Source organism: Falco punctatus (assembly GCF_963210335.1).
Source record: "Falco punctatus genome assembly, chromosome: 10".
NCBI classification, from domain to species: domain Eukaryota; kingdom Metazoa; phylum Chordata; class Aves; order Falconiformes; family Falconidae; genus Falco; species Falco punctatus.
This window is the reverse complement of record NC_137590.1, coordinates 1,639,732-1,659,032: the sequence shown is the minus strand read 5'-3', so window position 1 is coordinate 1,659,032 and position 19,301 is coordinate 1,639,732. Positions and strand designations below refer to the sequence as shown.

The 19,301-nt window shown below is 37.0% G+C and overlaps 1 protein-coding gene across 2 annotated transcripts in view; it reads left to right on the top strand.

Annotated features, from left to right (window-relative positions):
• The window catches only part of ITCH (itchy E3 ubiquitin protein ligase), a 60,263-nt gene that overhangs the window by 27,030 nt on the left and 13,932 nt on the right, over positions 1–19,301 (top strand). For both annotated transcript variants that reach the window (XR_013930933.1, XM_080405679.1), the window contains exons 3-14: positions 1,074–1,212; positions 3,660–3,784; positions 5,022–5,159; positions 7,368–7,410; positions 9,444–9,613; positions 10,823–11,057; positions 12,324–12,419; positions 13,717–13,891; positions 14,864–14,930; positions 16,444–16,528; positions 17,913–18,041; positions 18,701–18,773. Coding sequence is in view for 1 of the 2 variants with exons in the window: in XM_080405679.1 (XP_080261805.1) it covers positions 1,074–1,212; positions 3,660–3,784; positions 5,022–5,159; positions 7,368–7,410; positions 9,444–9,613; positions 10,823–11,057; positions 12,324–12,419; positions 13,717–13,891; positions 14,864–14,930; positions 16,444–16,528; positions 17,913–18,041; positions 18,701–18,773 (1,475 nt within the window). In the remaining variant the exon portion in view is untranslated. The remainder of the gene's footprint in view (positions 1–1,073; positions 1,213–3,659; positions 3,785–5,021; positions 5,160–7,367; positions 7,411–9,443; positions 9,614–10,822; positions 11,058–12,323; positions 12,420–13,716; positions 13,892–14,863; positions 14,931–16,443; positions 16,529–17,912; positions 18,042–18,700; positions 18,774–19,301) is intronic.

The following is a 19,301-nucleotide window of genomic DNA, read 5'->3' as shown; positions in this document are numbered from 1 at the left end:
TTTCCCTTGGAAGCAGTTCAGAGCAGTTTATACTAAGCTACTTCTCTAAATCTCTAAAGGAGCATAGACTATAAAGGGAATCTAGGTAGATTAGCCATATGGGCTTGAATTAGTCTTTTTAAAGATGTAGTGCAGCTGAGGTGAGTGACAAAACCACAGGAGACAAAGTTGTTATTTGTTAGAACAGAGTGGAGTTCACTGGCCAATTGGAAATGATAATATCTTTGTCTTAAGTACTGCTTTGTAGTGTAGTGTTGCCAAGGGATCCAAGAACACTCCTAATCCAAGAGTCAAATGTTGCAGGTAGGCTCGTGCATGCTGCTTTGGCTAAACGGAGGCAACATAGCCATGGTGTTTGGGACACGAGCAGTGCAGTTGATGGTGAATGGTCAAAAAACAAAAAAAATGACAACCCCCCCCCCCCCCCCAAACCAACAAAAAAACCCAAACCAAAACCCAAAACAAAACATATCCACCCATCCACCCAAATTAAAGCTCTGGAGCTGCAAGTCCTGTTCAGGTTTTGTTCTTTCTAGAACAGTAAGTAGTTATTGAACTCAGAATTTGCCTTTAGTTGGCTTTTCTGTAAGTTTGCTTTGATACAGAAAACTTACACAAAGTGCTTTTTTATGTTCTTTTCACCAGCAGTGGTAGCAATTTTCCATGATTCCTTATATGAGACAGATCATGTTTTCAGCTTTTTAACAAGCAAGTGTAATAAACTCCAGGAATTCTCTTGGCTGGTGATAGACAGAAGGAGATTGTAGAGGATATTTTTCTACTTTCAACACCTAAGTGCTTTTGTGGATATAATACTGAATGTTATTAATTATGGTGTCTGATGTTATAGAAGTACTGTTGCGTGGTTTAGGCATTTGTGTGAGCTACAGCGTTGTATAAAATGATCTGGAATGCAAGAGTATTTTTGTCCATCTAATGTGTTTTTTTTTTACTTGAGTGCTATTATCAGTCATCAATGACCTGATATTTGAATACTGAAGCACACAACTGAAAAATATTATTTGCAATTCAAATCTTACTGAATGGATAATTGTTTTTCTCTTTCTGAACAGTTATTTCAGCAAAACTAAAAGAAAAAAATAAATGGTTTGGACCTAGCCCTTATGTAGAAGTCTCAGTAGATGGACAGTCAAAGAAGACAGAAAAATGCAACAATACAAATAGTCCGAAGTGGAAACAGCATCTTACAGTGTAGGTTTGATGTTGGGGTTTTTTTCCTTTTATTTGAGCTAAATTAATGCAATTGACAATGGACTTAAGGGTTGTGTTTTTATTTTAAGCAAGGCATTCGATGTTACATGATATGTAGGTATTTGTGTGATTTTTTGAGCAAATATACTACAATCTGGAATACATATTTACAAACTATTGCATTATGTCCTGTGGAAAGGACCCAGTGCTTATGAAAGAATATATTCTGTATTAATGTATGTGGCATATGAAAGGAGCTTTAATTCTGTGAGTGGTAAGGAAAGTAAAGTAATTTGATATTAAAACTGACAGTCCCATGCATGTTTTTGTTGTCACGTTTAAGGTTATAGTGTTTTAGAAATACTGCGGCTGAAAAGTGCAGCTGTTCTTTGTGTACCACTGTTGTATGTCATGCCATAGCATGGGTAGTTAGCTCTGTGTTGCGCCTGTCTAATTTCAATCGTAAGTACAAAATCTCTGATTAATTGGTGCCTTCAGAGTACAAAACTAACATTTAAGTTCAAGGTGAACACAGCTGTTGATGTTTGCTTGGCCCAGTGTTTCTGTTGTGAGATGATCTGCAGCTTCTATAGAATTTAGTTTTCTCTTAATGTGTCACATGGAATGCTGGCATAGAGGTCAGTCTTGTGCCAGCAGGTTTACTTGTGTTTAAACTCTAGATTATTCTTAGGGCACCTTGAACATTCCTCCCTGATAAAAACCGTTTTTGTGCCTGTTCTTTTCTTCAGATTATTATGAAGTTTTAGTTATTACTATTTACCTTACTTTCTACTGCAAAGAAGTATTTTAAGAAATACAAAACTTGGTGCTTTACATGCCTATCTATGTGCAAGAGCATAATTCTACCTTTTTAAAGCCTGCCTTCCTTCTTTTTTTTTTAATTGAAATATCTGTGGCTTGTGCTGTGCGAGTCCACACAATAATAGATGGGTGATTTTTGCTCTTGTTCAGTAAGCGCTGAACAAAGACACCCAATGCATAACAATTTCACTGAAGATTGCATTAATGCTGTGTGGAATTTAGTGGAGTGAGTACATTGTTTTTTAGGAAATATTTTGACACAGGTGCTTACATTCAGATTCAGAACAAAAAGGGAAAGTGTAATGGCTTCTGCAGGGTGGGTATGGGTGGGTTTTTCTTCTACAAGGCAGTCTGTTAAGTGAAGCTGCATATTCTGAAGGGATTGTCTGACACTGGAAGTCGGAACTTAGCAACTATATACCATTGAAATTATCCACCGAGAAAATCAGCAGTCATTTGTAATACTTGTTTCATACAGTTAAAATAATTTTAAAATATACAAATATTAGAATGCTCCTTATAGAAAAAGAATTATCAGTATTAAAAATTACTTTGAAATTGCTGTTGGGGATTTGTAAAAAAACAACCCAGAAATGTGTTCATACAGTGTCAGCAACTGATATTGGTATAAATTTGTTTCTCTGTCGTAACGCTTCTCAAAATTCAAGGGAACATGAGGGGCAGGTGAATATTTTAATATAAGAGCAACTTCTCAGAAAAAAAAATTTTGTGAGTCTGGTCTTAGTTGTAGTATCAGCTATTTTGTGGTGCTCACCTTTCTGCTGTTGTCAGAATACTTTTAAAAATGAAGAAAAATTAGGTGTTATTGGATATGTTATATTCTTCTCCAAGATTTGCCCCATCACATACACGATCTCATCTGTCATCATCTTGCTGCAAAACGTTTAGTGAGATGTGGCAGTTTTGAAATGAGCATTGTTTGATTCAGCTTGTTTTGAAGCTAGGGGGTGGAAGACTGAGTCACTGCTGTGGCAGAAAATATTTCTGTTTGCACATGTTCCTTCTCCAACAAGGGGCTCTCCCAGTTCCTAACTGCTGGCATAGATCTGGGAGTGGAGGGTCTTGTCATAATATGATGGAAGTATGTGCCAGCTTATTAGGGAACAGTCATCTTCTAAAAATCCTTGAAATAATTTTTAGTATTTTTGAGTACTCCCCTTTGTATGGGATGTCTTAAAAATTTCTGGTAACATCTTCAGAAAGAAAATTTGCTTGTCTTCCCTCTCTGTGTGCAAGAATCTGACATCAAGGTGCACAAATGCTGAACACTCATGAAATGTGATCCTGCAAGAATCGGTCTTTTCTTCTAATCTGGTTACACTCAGATGCTGATTGTGAGCTGGTAGTTTTTCTATAGATATTTTCCTTAAAATGGTAATAGTAAACAATGTACTCAGTCTGTGATCAGTCTTGCAACAGTCTTGATTTACATGACATAAATGCGACTGCATACGTGAATGTGATAATTACAAATGGTTCGATTTTACCACCATTATTTCTTTATTTTTTATTAATTTTAAGTGACAGTTGAAGTAGAATCCTTAGTTAACCTGCTTCCCCTGGCAACAAATGCCCTTACACAGTGCTTAACTTTTTCTTTTCAGAATTGTCACTCCTGTAAGTAAATTAAATTTTCGAGTCTGGAGCCATCAAACATTAAAATCTGATGTCCTTCTGGGAAGTGCTGCTTTGGATATTCATGAGACTTTGAAATCAAACAGTATGAAACGTAAGAATAAGATTAACAGTACTTTGGAATGCTGCAGAATTTATCAATAATTGTCTGTTAATGACTGTTGTGTGTAACTCTCTAGATGGCCCACAAGAATTCCTTTTGTTGCTATGGATTGCATTAATGAGCTTCCTTCTACTTTTTCAGTGTAATCTTTTTTTCCTTATACACAGTCTGCCGCGGTGTCATTGAGAAGATGGATTTTATCATTTTGCTAGTGTGTGCAAGAGTGAAAGCCTAATTAAAGAAATGAGTGTTCCCTTTTATATAGCTTAAAAATGAAAACTGTGATATGTTCCTGGTGCTAGACCAGGAAATGTGTGAAGTTATTTTTGTTCTAAATAGTGTTACAGGGCTATGTTGTATTGTTTCATGCATCTCAGAACTAGTTAGCCTTTAGGCAATATGTGCATCCTATGAAGCTGAAAGAGAAACAGGGAATTCTACACAGCCATTACAGAATTTATGTTGCTACAGCATGTAGCTTTGTGCTGTCATACTTAGGTTTTGTCCTTTCCAAGAGTGTTTGCTTCCAGACTTTCAGATGTGGGCATTGTAAATGCAGCGTGTTGATTGCAGTGTAATAAGCTGTTCTCCTGACAGAGTGTTACTGTCCTGCTGAATCTGGGTGAAAATTCCCCTGGGTAGCTCATGGCTCTGTATGACACCAGATACCCTGCAGTGTTTCACTGGGTTTTGTTTCAAAACATTTCATCAAGAACATTTATTTACAGTTCTGTTTCGCTGAAAAACAGTTATTTACCCTGAAAATACCTTTGATCTGGGAGTGTGATGCAAAATCTTCACATTCTAATTACATAAGTGAAATATTTTAATCAGAAGATAGAATTGATATCTGCTTTGTATGAAGATTAAGTTGAATTACATTTCCTAACTATAGTTTTTTGAGGACAGATTTGTTAATTGCTTTAGAATTGTGGGCAAAAACGTGAGACTCAATCTCTGCTGTAGTAATTAGCCTTTCTTTAGGCAGCAACCAGCTTATGCTCCATTTTTCCCCTTTTTGTAGAATTAGTCACTTTTTACTGACATCTGGAAATTATTAGTTTTACTGTACAAAACATAAAACATTATGGAAAGACAGAGCTGTAGCTCTGAGGTTTGTTTTGTGTTTTTTCCCCCTTGATCACTGTAGCCTGTTACTGGCTTGAATAAAAAGCACTTTTTTGTCATGTAGTAAGATGAACTCCCATTCTTTTCTGTACTTTTTCAGTTGAGCAGGTAGTGGTGACATTGCATCTTGTTGGTGACAGAGAACCAGCAGAAGTGGTAGGAGATTTGTCTGTCTGTCTAGATGGGATGCAGGTAGATCCTGAGCTCCTAACCAATGGTGATGCCTCAAGTACAAGAAGTAAGTACCTTTCAGTTCAAGTGTGCCCTCTACGTATGTTTAATATACAAAGTTTTTTTTGTCTGAAAGCTTTAACACAATGTTTTAATAATCATAATAACAGCAGTTTCTATAACATTCTGTTTGGAGAGACTAGAACTCATGCAATTTTATTTGAGGTGGAGTCATAGTTCACAGTGAAGATTTTCAACCTTATTGTAACAAAATAAAATCAACATCTTTATTTTCTGGACTTTGCGAACTTATATCTAGCAATCTCAAACTTTAATGAAAGCCTCTAGCTTCCCTGAATGTTTAATAACATCATATGTTTAATAATGTTAATGTTTAATAACAACAGTTATTCTGTTCAATAAGTTAATTTGATATCATCGTTAGCATCATAATAAGTATTCTGCTCACTAGGAGACATGGATTTATATTAAGTTTTTCTTAAAATCTCATTTAAATAAAGTTTTTCATAGATCTTGTTCCCTGTGGAGTGCTGCAGGGAGGGATCCACTATTCTGTTTAGTTGGTGTCTTCAGTTTCAGATAACTAGTATGATTTTTAGCTGAAAATCTTGAATATGTGTAAAATGTGTAATTACACTGAAACAAAAAGTAAGGGAGTCTAATTCCGTTGGTGCAGGACAGGTGGTGGAACATTTTTGAGGGTATTGTACATTAAGATTAGAAATAGATGTTATTTCTCTAGAAGGCAGCACTGAAGAGACTGCTGTAGCAGCTAGCTAAGCAGTCAGTGGGCAGGTTTTAGGCTTTTGGATTTTCTGGGTTTTTTAGAGGACTGTAGGAAGTTGCTTTGAGATTCCATCTAAGTACCACAGGAACGCTGAATTAACACACTAGCTTTGTAACTGTTATTTTGTAAAGCTTTTAATCTGTCTTCTTTGCATCTTGTTAAAAGGATCAATCATATGATGTGATGGTGTGGGATTTTTTTTGTAAATGAAAGCCTAGTGCTGGGATTGTGTGGGGCTTGTAGGGCAGGGCTGAGGTGTGTTTATTGAAATAGGTAGTGAAAGTAACAAGTATCTTATGCCATACTTTGTTTCTGTCTGTGCTTGCTGCCATTTCCTGAAATTCACCTTCTGAGGAAAAGCTGCTGGCGAGTAGGAAGCGGCATGCAGGTGGTGGCATTGCGGGCTGCACGCAGCGTTGTGCCTGACAGTGCGCACAGACCTGACATACCGAGCCAGGTCAGCCAAGGGTTCCCAGACAATCAGGGGACTGGAGCACATGAGGAAAGAGTTTAATATTAGTCTAACACATTCTTACTGTACAGGCTAAAGGTACTTGCAGGCAAATACATTGTTTGTTAAATAGCTTCTGAAGTTAAGATTTCTGTTTCTGGTTTTAAAATCACTGCTGTGCACAACCCGCTAACAGCACATTATCATAAACCTTTACATGACTACATATGTGTCTTTGGCATAGGTCTGTACATAGTTCCCGTCAGAATTGATAAGTGTTTTCTTTGTTAATGGTATTTGTTTAATTCTATGGAAATAAAGTATTTGTGCTGTCTACATGAATGAGTGGTTCTGTGCTGCATATTCAAGTATTGCAAATGCTGGCACAAAAGGCAAGTATTTCCAAGCTGGCAGGATAAACAGTTGCAAAATGTTTGCAAATCTAGGCTGAGCTGTTATAATTTGGAGTGCAGCCATATTTTATACCTGCTTGAATGCCTTTATGCTAAGTAATTTACAGAGAAAGGGAAGGGTCCAGGCTAGAGTGCCCCAGAAAACAAAGCCCCCCCGCAGCTGCTTGCAAGCCAGCTAGAGAAGATTGTAGGGAAGGTGTTGCCCTTCCTGCTTTGCCTGCCTTCATTGATAAGGGAGAGAATACAGAAAGCCAGCTCCACTTGAAGAGTGGATAACACTGCTTGATACTGCTACAAAGACAGGAGGCAATGTTATTGATCTGTGTGTATTAGGGAATATTCATACAGTCATATGATATCCTGTTATAACTTCCATAAGGTGAAAATATTATGGTGGCAGTGGTTTAAAAAAAAAGCATATGCACATGCATATAGAGACATGCAAAATGTATATAGCTTTGAAGTAAGACAGTAGATAAGCAGCGCATAGTGTACTGCCTCCACATTTGAAAGAAACGTGAACATTAAAGGCTACCTCTTTTCTTGGAAATGATACAGAATGTTGCTTAAACTTTTATTGTCTTTTTCTTTCTGGTATTTAAGGTCCTACACAGAATGATAGCTCCAAAATAAGGAATGATACACGGTAAGACTTTTTTCTTCTTTTTATATGGCCTTTTAGTGTTTACGGTTTTGAAAGAGGAATTGTATGTTTTATAAAGAAGACAATTTGAAATTCTGAGTATGCCCTGCAACAGTGCCTGTTAAGATCTGAGCATGTCCTAAACAAAAGTACTCTATATCTGTACATTTACATCTGAAATTGTTTTCTGTATGAGCCCCATCTTCTAGCTTCAGTTTACTTCCATACAAAACCTAGATCTTCTAGTTTTTATCCCTTTGTGTTCCTCATCCTTCTCCCAGCGATTAACCAAAGTAAAATAAATTTTAAAAAAAAAATAATTCCCACTGGTGAGTAAATGGCACTGGTTATTTTTATACTGTTTTGCTTTATAGCTTGGAGGTATCAGAATTATATTTAGCTTTGTTAAGAAGATACCCAAAGCTGTCTAGCAATTGCAGTGTTTTAAGGTCGATACTGGATTATGTACCTTGCTGCTTGGTAGGATAAAAGTGTGGCCATACTTGATGGTGGATTAACCTGTGTTGTACAAGTATTTTAATGGTCTGTACTATGCATAACACTCTTGGATGACACCTGGAATAGCTAAGTTAAATTTCACTTTTTTTTCAATAGATAGTAACTTTCTTAGCTATGTTGTCTAAAGTCTTCCTTTGAAAGTTTATTTTTGTTCTGTGTCCTTTTCATGCTCACAAGAGTGCTTTCATGCATGGGTATTCAGAATGCCTGAGCGTGTAATAGTACAATAATAATGGTAATAATAGCTGATTTGGTTTTAGTACGAACCAGTGGGGGTTTTGGTGTCCATTAAAGGTCCATTTTGAGGATCATGTAAATGATCTGCGATATGTCTAGTGGTGGTTATTGTTACATGTATAATAATGTTTTGGTATGCGTTGTTATACCGTAAGCCAACTGGTCAAATACACTAAAGATGAAAGGTTACATTTTTTACTTTAAAGTTCAAACAGCAGTATGCTTTCTGGGACTGAGGAGAACCTAGGCTATGGCTCATAGAAACTTCTGATCACTAATGATTTGTACATACTTCCATAGCCATTTACTTTGGGATTAGTGTGGTGTGGTATGAATTATGTGCACCGCACCTGGTATAGAGCAAAAGTGTGTTTGACAATGATACTGAGGTCAAATGTACATGATTCTGCTTGATCCTCTATGACTTAGGCTTGCTTACTGGTTTTTTGTTTTGTGTACATATAAAGGAATATAATTTTAGAGGTACTGGGCTGAAACAGTAACTTGTGGTTTTATTACTGATGGCCTATGCACTTGATCTGACAATCCACTAGAATTTTAGTTGAAAACATTTTTATTTTGCTCAATATGTTCTGAAAATAAAATGCTTTAGAAGTAGATGTAGATACCTGTAACTTTGCTCAAGGAGCTACAAGTATATCAGGATAATACACTGCTAGGTATAACTGAACAGTACAGAACGGGTGAGTACTGCTGTTTACTGCCTTAATTCTTGTGAAGTTGAAAAGTTTGTATTCATAGCTGTTGGTCAGAACTTTAATGCTTAGTCCTAAGTTCTCCAGCTCTTTCCAGAATTGAGTTTAGGGGTGAAACTGTTGTATGCATAATTAAGTTTTCTAAAAATACGAAACATTCTGTTCTGAGCATATGCTAACCCTGTGGAGTAAACATACACAGGCTGTTCTCAGGTCTTAGTCAGCTTCCCATCTCGTTAGAGGCACGTGTCGTTCATGGGCAGAAATAGCCAAGCACAAAACCCAGAGCCTGGGTTAGAGGCAGGTGTACTTGAGTTGCGAAATGAAAGAGGACAGCTCAGTGACAGAGAGATTACATGCATCCATTTCACAACCTCTTCATCAATCGAGGTATCATACACCTCAGGAGATAAACTCTAGTATGTTTATACAGATGTACAGGTTTTTATAATTATTATGAATGTAAGACTGTCACCCAGCCATAACTATTACATTCCAGTGTCTTGCATAAAGTCTAACGCCATCCGTACACTGTTAGAACAGTTCTCTCTTTTCCTGCAAAAGGACTAACTCAAATGGCCTCGAAAGCTGTGAAGATGTTGTTCCCAATGAAAACAAGACTGTTAATGGCAGCGATTCTCCGTTGCTCACAAATGGAAACTGCAAACCTACTAGACCTCCCAGGCCTTCCAGACCACCTCCGCCCACACCCCGCAGACCTGCGTCCGTAGCTGGTATGTTCTGGGGCCAGGCACTCATTTCAAAGCTGCGCGCTCTTTGAGTGAACGTGGACATTTCTGATGCTGATTTTTAACTACATTTTTTCATGGTAAATCCTTTGGCAGATAACTTTTGAAGGAGTAATATTTTTTTTTTTAGCATTTAGTGTGTGCTTAATCATTTTTCCCATTAGAAATTTTTTGTTTCCATGTCTGCTAAGTAGTGATTGCAGAGGTACTGCTGTGTGTAGTGAAGCTGGGACAAAAAGAACACAATGCTGTTGCTGCACTAAGACATCCACTGAGTTTGAGGCTTGAGATGAAATCTACTAAAGGACTTGCAGAGCTGTCTCAACTTGATAATACTGGGTTTTGGAATACTAGTTATTTGTTTCTGCGATTCTAGTTAAATTCTGTGAAACGGAAGCACTTAAAATATTCATTACTCTCTTGCATGGAAGTGGATAGATTATTTTTTTTATTTTGTCTGGTTATTTAAAACACTACAAAACTTTAAGAGAAGTAGTCCTGAAAAGTTTTTGGTGGTTTTAGTTTGTTGCTGTACCTCCTTTACCTCAGTACACTACAGTCTGTTTCAGTAGTCCCATTATTACAACTGATAAATGCTGGGCCTGGATGGGAAACTGTGACACAGTAATTGCTTTAAAAGGTTAATCCAGCGTAGTTCAATAATAAGGCCTGACTTGTGTACAACTTTTAATCCTATCCATCAAATGATAGGAATTTTTCATTCAGAAAAAATGAAAACATTTAGAGAATGTATATATTCCTCTTTCATTCTGATAATTTCTTTCTGTGTGATGTCAAATCTCTTGAAAATTGTATGCTTATAATCTCTTAAATTATTATTCCAAATAATAAATGGGAAACAATTAACTCATCAGTGCAAGAAAGTAGGGTTTTGTTTATAATTTTTTAGTGTTTACAGAACGCAGACAACTTGCTTTGGTTAATATGATTTATTCTATTAGAAAACACAAAATTGTGCTGTTGATGGCAGTTCTTGGATTAAAGCATTTTTACAAAGTGAAACAAAATTGCTTTCTAGTTCTTGTGTAAACTGTAAAATGTGACTGCATGCACTTTGAAATACCAGTTTACTGCATGTTTACTTTTGTGATTTACGACTTCTAAAATACATTGGTGGTAAATATTGGTTAAAGGCTTTTTTTCCTTCTGTCTTTGATATCTGTGACATCATAGCAAGCGTAAATGGTCCTTCATCCACATCCATGGAAAACGATGGGGCCAGTGCAGGATCACTGGCAGGTACAGCTGCAAATACATCTTCAGAACAGAGTCCTGAGGGGGCAACAGCTGCAACAACAGCTCCTGCAACTGCTGCGCTCACCACTCCTCCTGTATCAAGACAAGTCCAGCCAGTAAATCCTCCACCTCAGGCACTTCCTACAGTCAGTCAAGGTCCTCTTCCACCTGGGTACGAGTTGAGTGATTTATATTTTTTTTTTTTCTTATGCTGACATTTCTGGTTTTATTTTTTTATTTACAGTAGGTGTAACAAAACATTCATAACATCTGCCTTTTGCTGCATAACAGAGTCCTCCCCCACCTGATACTAGGTTGGAAGTGTTCATAACTGTTTTGTCTGGTAGGCCTTCAAGCATGGTTTATTCAAGAGACTAATTAATCTTTGAGATATTTTTGATACTTGTCGTATCTTCCCATGAAAGCAAAACATAGAAGTTTTAAATAGCGTGGCAGCTTGCTGTCTTCAGGTTGGAATGAAGTCAGGTAGTAAGATACTGGTACAGGTAAGCAGAAGAAAAGCTGCTATTGTGGTACATAATCTGCGGTATGTCCTGAAGTTTTGGACTTCATACTGCAGCTCCAGGGGGTACTATGGGCACACTATTGTGTTTCAGGCACATGAGGAATTTGCCAGATGGTTGGTCTGTTGCCTCAAAGCTCTCATTTAGATTCTAAACGCTGAGGGGAGGGGGAAGTTTCTGGACTCTCAGTAGTGGAAAGAAAAGCTTCCCAATGTGAATGGTGCAATATCTGCCTTAATTTGCAGGCAGCTGAACCAAAAGGTAGGAGAGGTCTGATTTACCTCGCTTACTCATAGGATTACTCTGAAACACAAAAGCAGTCTTGAAAACATTAGTAGCTGCTTTACCATTTTAATTTCAGCAGAAATGGCAAATTAGCATGCTTTTTTCCCAACAATGTTGCATTTAGGTTGATGCAAATACAGGGGTAAGTCAGTATCCTAGATGCTGCATAAGTAGAAAATATGTGCCCTTATGATGAACATGTTATGTGCAAAATTTTTATATTTTAAGGATTTAAATTGAATAAATGTTACTCTAAAAGGGGATTGTGCCCTGCAGATGATTGTTCAACAGGTTATTGATATACTTAATATTGAACACAAAACTTAGCTTCATGGCTTGCTAAAATCATATAGGTGGGCATGAATTTTAGCTTCAGTTTCCCAGAAAGTGAAGGTGGTCATGTAGAATGTTTTTTGTATTCTAGTTGATGTAGAATTATTGTTAATAAGAACATTGTACTCCAGTATATTGTACAACATTTTAGTGCATCTTGTGAACCAAGTGTTTCAAACATCTTATTTAGAAATAAGCATTTTATGAAAACAAATACTTCTCACCTTTATACTGTAGATGAATGGTTGAAGTAGTTAGATCTGAAGAAAAATAAAAATACCCTTTTTTTTTTTCAGTTGGGAGCAACGAGTAGACCAACATGGTCGAGTATATTATGTAGATCATGTTGAAAAAAGAACAACATGGGATCGGCCAGAGCCTCTTCCTCCAAGGTGAGCCAAGATAAGTCATATGATTGCCTAGGATATGCCTGGATTTTTCAGAAATTGACTGTCAGTTTACTAAAGTTAGGAAGCATGTTTGTAAATAGAAATGTGAACATAGTGCAAACAGTTGCTCCAGGTTGTCTCCAAGGAGTTCTGCAAAAATGCATAGTACATAGTATGGAAAAGAGTTGAATGTCAAAAATAACAGAATTTTAATTTCTTGTCAATGATTAAACAAGTATATCTTTACTGAGAAACGGATTTAAGTTAAAGACAGTAGGCACTCCCAACTGTAAAAGAGAACCAAAGCCACTGAAAAGTATTTTGGGATTGAGGTAATTTGTCAGCTTGAGCAAGAATGCCCTTGGTTACTTCTTTATCCTGAGGTTACTGTTTGCAGTCCTTTGATCTTGTCTCAGGGTTCCCAGCTGCCAATTTACTATGCTCTTATAGAACAGCTTTGGTTAGTGTGCTTTTCCAGCTGTTAGCATCTGAACAGCCACTGATGTTAGTCTCTAAATGGAAATGGTGTTCACATTTGTTCTATGTTTCTTTTTTATTTTTAAATGTAAGAAAAACTTAAGAATTTTTCTGTTGCACTTCATTCTCAAGTGGTTCAGGTGCTATACAGAATTACAAAGTAAAAACATGGGGGATAGAAAAGGGAACTTGATACTAAAGAACAAAAACTGGCAGACAGTCTCATAAAGGGAACCCAGCTATCATTCAATTTATTTTTAACTCTTTGAGGGGATTGACTAGTGTATTACATAAACTTAGAATGGTAGTGTTTTCATTCAGGTTTTGTAAATAGTACTGATTTCACATGAACTGAAAATAATAAACCAACCCAAAACCAAAGCAAAATCCCAACCCAAACCCCAGTGCCCACACCTTCCTTTTCTGCAAAATCAGAGGGTGAGGAACTCTTTCATTCTACAGCCCAAACCGTCAGGGTTTTTGCTGTCTTTTTAGGAGAAACCAGCAGGCTGTTGTCTTACGGGCTGGGCGGGATAAATGCAGTAATGACAGTGTATATTGACAGTGGTTTGTGTAGCTCTTGAAAACTTATATTTTGGGATGGTCCGTCTTGATATGGTATGCAACAAAGTAAAAGTGATTTTCCTCAAACAATTTTAGCTCTTACATAGTTTTGGTGGAGAGTAAAAGGAGGAAAAAAAAAAAGTCTGGTGATGAGCTCATGCTTTATAATCTGCTTCTAATATATGCCTGTTTGCCTGAAAGTGCTTCCGAGTCCTGAAAGTTGTGTGCTATTGAGAACTGTTGCTTGTAATTTTAAAAGCTGGGAGCGACGAGTTGACAACATGGGAAGAATTTATTACGTTGACCACTTCACTAGAACAACAACATGGCAAAGACCAACGTTAGAGTCTGTCCGAAATTATGAGCAGTGGCAGCTTCAGCGCAGTCAGCTTCAAGGAGCTATGCAGCAGTTTAATCAGAGATTTATATATGGGGTAAGGAATATAATGATGACTATAAAGGTTAAATAAGAGAGCTATCTTTTTGAAATTGTCAACCCATTAGTCTCTCTTCTGCATATTGAAGGTATGTATATGTGTGTTTGGGTTTTGGGCATGGTCATGGGCAACTTTTTCTCATAAAGATACTACACTTTTATGTTTTTTTCGTTACGATAATGTAGTATCTGTGCGTGTGTAGCATGACAGGAAGTAATAATTGGTAACCTTAGGTCATGTCCTTGCAATGACTGCAGGCAGTGTGATGAGTTTTGTCAGTTGTGTATAGGTGGTGTTCTTTCATAAAATTTATGTACAATATCGATAAAAGCCATTAGTTCAAAACAAACTACAGCTTAGTAATAAGCTGTTTTATTTGTACTGTGACTTGTTTTGGCTTGGCCAAAGACCGGAAAGGAAAGCAAGCTCACAGGACATGTATTTTTGCTGTTGGTAAAATGAAATATGCACAGTGAATGTTATGAAAGGAAAATTGAAAATAAATGTTCCAGAATTTTAAATCCATTGTTTATCTCTGATGAATAGTAGACTTTAGATAACTCCAGCTTGTCCTACTTGTTTATCAAGAGTGGTGTAGATTCTAAATTTGCTGTATGTGTAGAGAATAAAAATGGACCTCATAGATGGTGGTAGGAAGAAGTGTACTGAATGCAGGAATGAAGTGGTTTGCTTTCTGATTGTTTTGGGTGCTACTGCACTAATTTCCCTTCTGTGTAGGCAGGGGCACTAAACAAAGAATAATTATTTTCTTGGCACTGTAGTTAACGAAGCATGCCAAGGTCTGTAAAATAGGCCTTCTCTGTGGAGAAAAATAAATTGTTGGCATCTTTGCTTATATGTAACATAAACAAAAATGTATTTATTCCAGTAATTCGTAATGGCTACGGTAGAACATCTGGAGAGCAAATGACTAGTCATTAATGCACCATTTGTTTGTGTGACTTGCAGAACCAGGACTTTTCGTCCACACAGAACAAAGAGTTTGATCCTCTTGGCCCTCTGCCACATGGATGGGGTAAGACTGACTTGAAAGTGTTTTGTAATGCAGTGTAATTAAACATTAAAGCATACTTCTGCCAAATTATTTTGTCAGCTGTTCTAGACTAGTTTGATAAAATAAAAATCTAGATTAAAAATCTTCTAACATTAAATGTAATCAAATATGACGTTAAAACAGAGTTGCAACAAGGATATCCAGTTTCAAAGTAGATTAAAAACTGTAAAGTATTGTGGTTTAGTCCCTGTAACTATCATAATAGCTTCCTTCGTACTGTCATCCTTTTTTTACCACTTTCATTAGGCAGGATCACACCACCCCCACCCCCCCATCCTGTTCTTGCCAAATCAGACTCCAAATCTCCTTTAAATCAGACTGCCAAATTCCTTCTCCAAGCAATCCTTGGGAAAGTTTTGTTGGTCTGAAAATGCTTTTGATAATGACAACTAACCACTTGTTGACTTGTCCCTCTCTCTGGAGTAAATTTGGTTTTGTACTTTATGGGTTTAATAATTTACAGTTAATATAATTGGGTGTGTGTGTAAAAAAAAATGTAAGTGAAAAATTAATTTCTGGTGTGACTATGAAGCAGATATAAGAATTCAAGTTTCATGATACACAGGTAAAGTTCTCAGAATTATATAATTTTAAAGCAAGTAATTACTTGGCAGAGTGAAACCTGGGATTTTGGCTTATCTGTTTTTCAAATATAACTATTTGGATTTTTAGTTTTGCTATTGATTCAATTTCATGCCATAAAATTATTGTTCCCCACACTTGTGCTTTGTTGCATTACATATATAACATTTCAAAGAAAGTTCTCCAGGCTGGCATTACCCAGGAAACAACAAAACTGAGTTTCCGCATCGTATTGAGCTCTGTTATCAGTGTAACTCTTTAGACAAGTGTCTACTTCCAGACTTCTCTTGTAAACTGAAGCTTTTTACCTGCAGTAGTCAGATTTTGGCTTGGTTTTTGTAATTTGTAGTCTATATTCTGTATTTCTTTTGCAACACTGAATAAAAATTGCATAAAGAGCTGCAGAATGGCGCAGAAGTCCAAGCCAGGCCATTTATGGTAAGTTTTATTCAGTCACAGGTATACACTAAACTATCTGAGAGAAAACATGACTGTAGTTCCTTGAAAACTACATTGATGATTTTTTATTCCTTACTCATAACTTGAGTATGGTGCCTTTTGTGCTTTCTTGATACTGGTGTATATCTCTGATCCCTGTTTTGTGTTTACTGCCTATACTGCTTGTAAGGTATGTCACAGTAATGGAAGCAGCTGGAATTCCCTGTGGAGAAAACAGCTTAACTTTTTTCTTTCTTCAAATTGATCTTTTCCTACAATTGAAAGATAAATAGCATAGTAAAGGACCCTAAGAATCAAAGAAGGTACAGAAAACCTGAAGACTGTAGAGGCTGTAACAGGGTCTGTTGATTAATTTTAATTATTTTATTTGATGTAGTCTCAGCAACACATTAAGCAGGGTTTGATATTTTTTTTTTTCCTTTCATCTTTTCAGAAAAAAGAACCGACAGCAACGGCAGAGTGTATTTTGTCAATCACAACACACGAATCACTCAGTGGGAAGATCCCAGGAGTCAGGGGTAAGAAATCAGTTGCAGCTTCATCTAAGTCTGGAATGAAAATGTAACAAAGTAGTGAAACTGAGAGCTAGGAAATGCTGCCCGCAGCTGAAACATGGACTGTCCTGCGCAAACTTCAGACAGCCCGTTAAAATATTAAAAGATACTAGCCAAGATGGAAACTGTCAAAACACAACTTAGTAATAGTACAGTTACCGGGAAAGTCTTGGTCAACATCAGTAGGTTCACTCCCCAGAGCAGCTCCTGCTCTTTTTCTAAATAAGATATGCATGTCTAAACATTTGTGTCACTGTGGGAGGGAGTTCTTTCGTACTGCTGATGGGGTAGTGCATTGGATCCTGAATAAGAATGTGATCACTTTCTAGACAGTCAATAGCTAAGAGACAGAAAGAAGACAAACCTGAATAACAGCAGCACTCCTCCTCACAGCTTTTAAAAAAAGGGAATAAAAAAAAAAGTGACAGAAAGAACTTGAGGCATTACTAAAAGTAACGGAGTACTGCTTATTTTGGGCTCTGGTCACTCTGACCCTTTGAGGTAGGGAACACAGGCAGGAAATTGAGGATGAAGGGTGATCAGGCTCGGCTCCTCCTGTTGGAGCTGAACATTTCCATTTGGTGAGGCAGCTTCATCTGTCCTCCCTAGAGGAGGAGAGGAATTGCCTAGTATGTATGGAGAGGTGATAGCTGTAGCCAGAGATGACATATTTTCCATCCCAGTCACATTTGCAGCAGCTGACTGTGGAGAACACTTATTACTCTTAATACAATCTGGCAGCCAGCTGTGCGGGCCTCCCAGTTAGAAGCGTGGCCCTACGGTGGCGTTTTATGGTGGGAAGTCACTATGCCAGCACGTCAGGGTGATGCTGCTCAGGCCTTCCAGATACATTGAGATCTTTTTTGTTTATACTAAAATTGCGTTGGGAGTTGTTGAAAAATTATATAAGATCGGTATTTGCATTTTCTTTTATTTTTGTGATTCTGGAGCTCTTTTTTTGGCTGCAGTGATGATACATGAGGTACCAAAAGCTACTTATTAAAACTGTTGTGTTTAGAGTAAAAACCCAATAGTTAGAGGATAAAATTCTGTTGTTCAAGTGGGGGAAACATCCATAAACCTTGCTTACATTTTTCCCTTATGTTTGTTTGCTGTTATTCCAGGTAGTGCAACCAAATGAGCTAATATTTATTTAAAACAGTCCTTTCTGCTAATTGAGAGCTGACATGAAAATTTAGAGGAATAAAAGGCAGAATAAATACTGAATGGAAATTTTGTCAATCTGTAGGTTTTCTAGATCTGCCAACATTTTTACTGTCTCAGGTATTGTTCAGTTGACTTAATACCTTAGGCTGGTCAGTTACCATATGTTCTCTTGTTTCCGTAGTCAATTAAATGAGAAACCCTTACCAGAGGGCTGGGAAATGCGGTTTACTGTGGATGGTATTCCATATTTTGTGGATCACAATAGAAGAACCACTACATATATAGATCCCCGCACGGGCAAGTCTGCTCTGTAAGTGTTTTTAACATTATACTAGTTTTTCAAAAGTGAAGTTTAGTATGCATTGGTTTTGAATTTTTTTTCTTCTTTATATGTTTTTTATGCAGAAAGCTTTACATGTAGTAATCCTTCTTAACTTCCTGGGGTTTTCTCGTGCGCTGATAACTGTCCCTGAAGAAGGTGGTGTTTTGAACACTTCTAGAATCCTTCTTGCCAAGTAGTATATAAGATTTGAGAGTAGTAGAGGAGCTTCATCAGCACTGTTGATGACCAAATCCCCTCTGTCCAGTTACTATTCTTTCTTTTGAAAAGTACACTCAACCCTTTCTTTCTTTGATTTTTAGGAACCAGATTGGAGTTAAAACAAGAATTTAACTCCCAGCTTAAATTACCTGAATGTCATTCCATCCTTGTTGGTAGAATGTTTTTTTTTGCAGTTGTTAATCAATACCATTTAAAAAGTACCATGTATGCAGTCCACAATTTACAAAGGAAGATTATTTTTTTTTGTTTGAAAATGGCACCCCAAAATGGAAAAATGTGAATAACGGTCTTCCAACTAGATAGCCAACTAAACCAAACAGCTGTATGACTGATACATTTACAGGCTTTTACTTAAATTACAAAAACGCTTTTGAAATTCATTTTTTTTTTTCTCCTTTTGGTTCCAGAGACAATGGACCCCAGATAGCTTATGTGCGTGATTTCAAGGCAAAGGTCCATTATTTCAGATTCTGGTGTCAGGTACGGATTAATTCCTTGGCAGTATTTGTTTGTATTTTTGAGTTTTGCTTATGTGCTTTAAATGAACTCTTCAGTGCCTTGCAAGTAAAGGTAATAAAACCACTTTACTAAAGGCAAGTTAAATTAGAAGGGATAAAAACAGGACTTGTATAAATCCACGTATGCTTTAAAGCCAGGTAAGCTATGGCTTTAAAACTTTTTAGAAAAAAGGAAAATATCAGTTTAGCTCCATTTTTTAAGTGTGGGTTTCAGAACAGTGTTTTCTTTCTGCTGTTAATAAGGGAATATATGGAGGCATAGTATTTTTATAGGTAATAGAAGTTCTAATTCCTGCACAAATACGTACTTCTGGAAGAAAATGCAGGGCATTTGACACAGAGTGTGTCTGTCTGAACATGGAAGAATATAGTGTTGCACATTAGTGTGCACTAACTTAATATCAAATTTCGGTGTGTCACTCTTGGTCCTCTAAACACTACGTGTGTCAAAAGATTAAGTAACTTGGTGTTTAGGAAAAAGTTTTAAGTT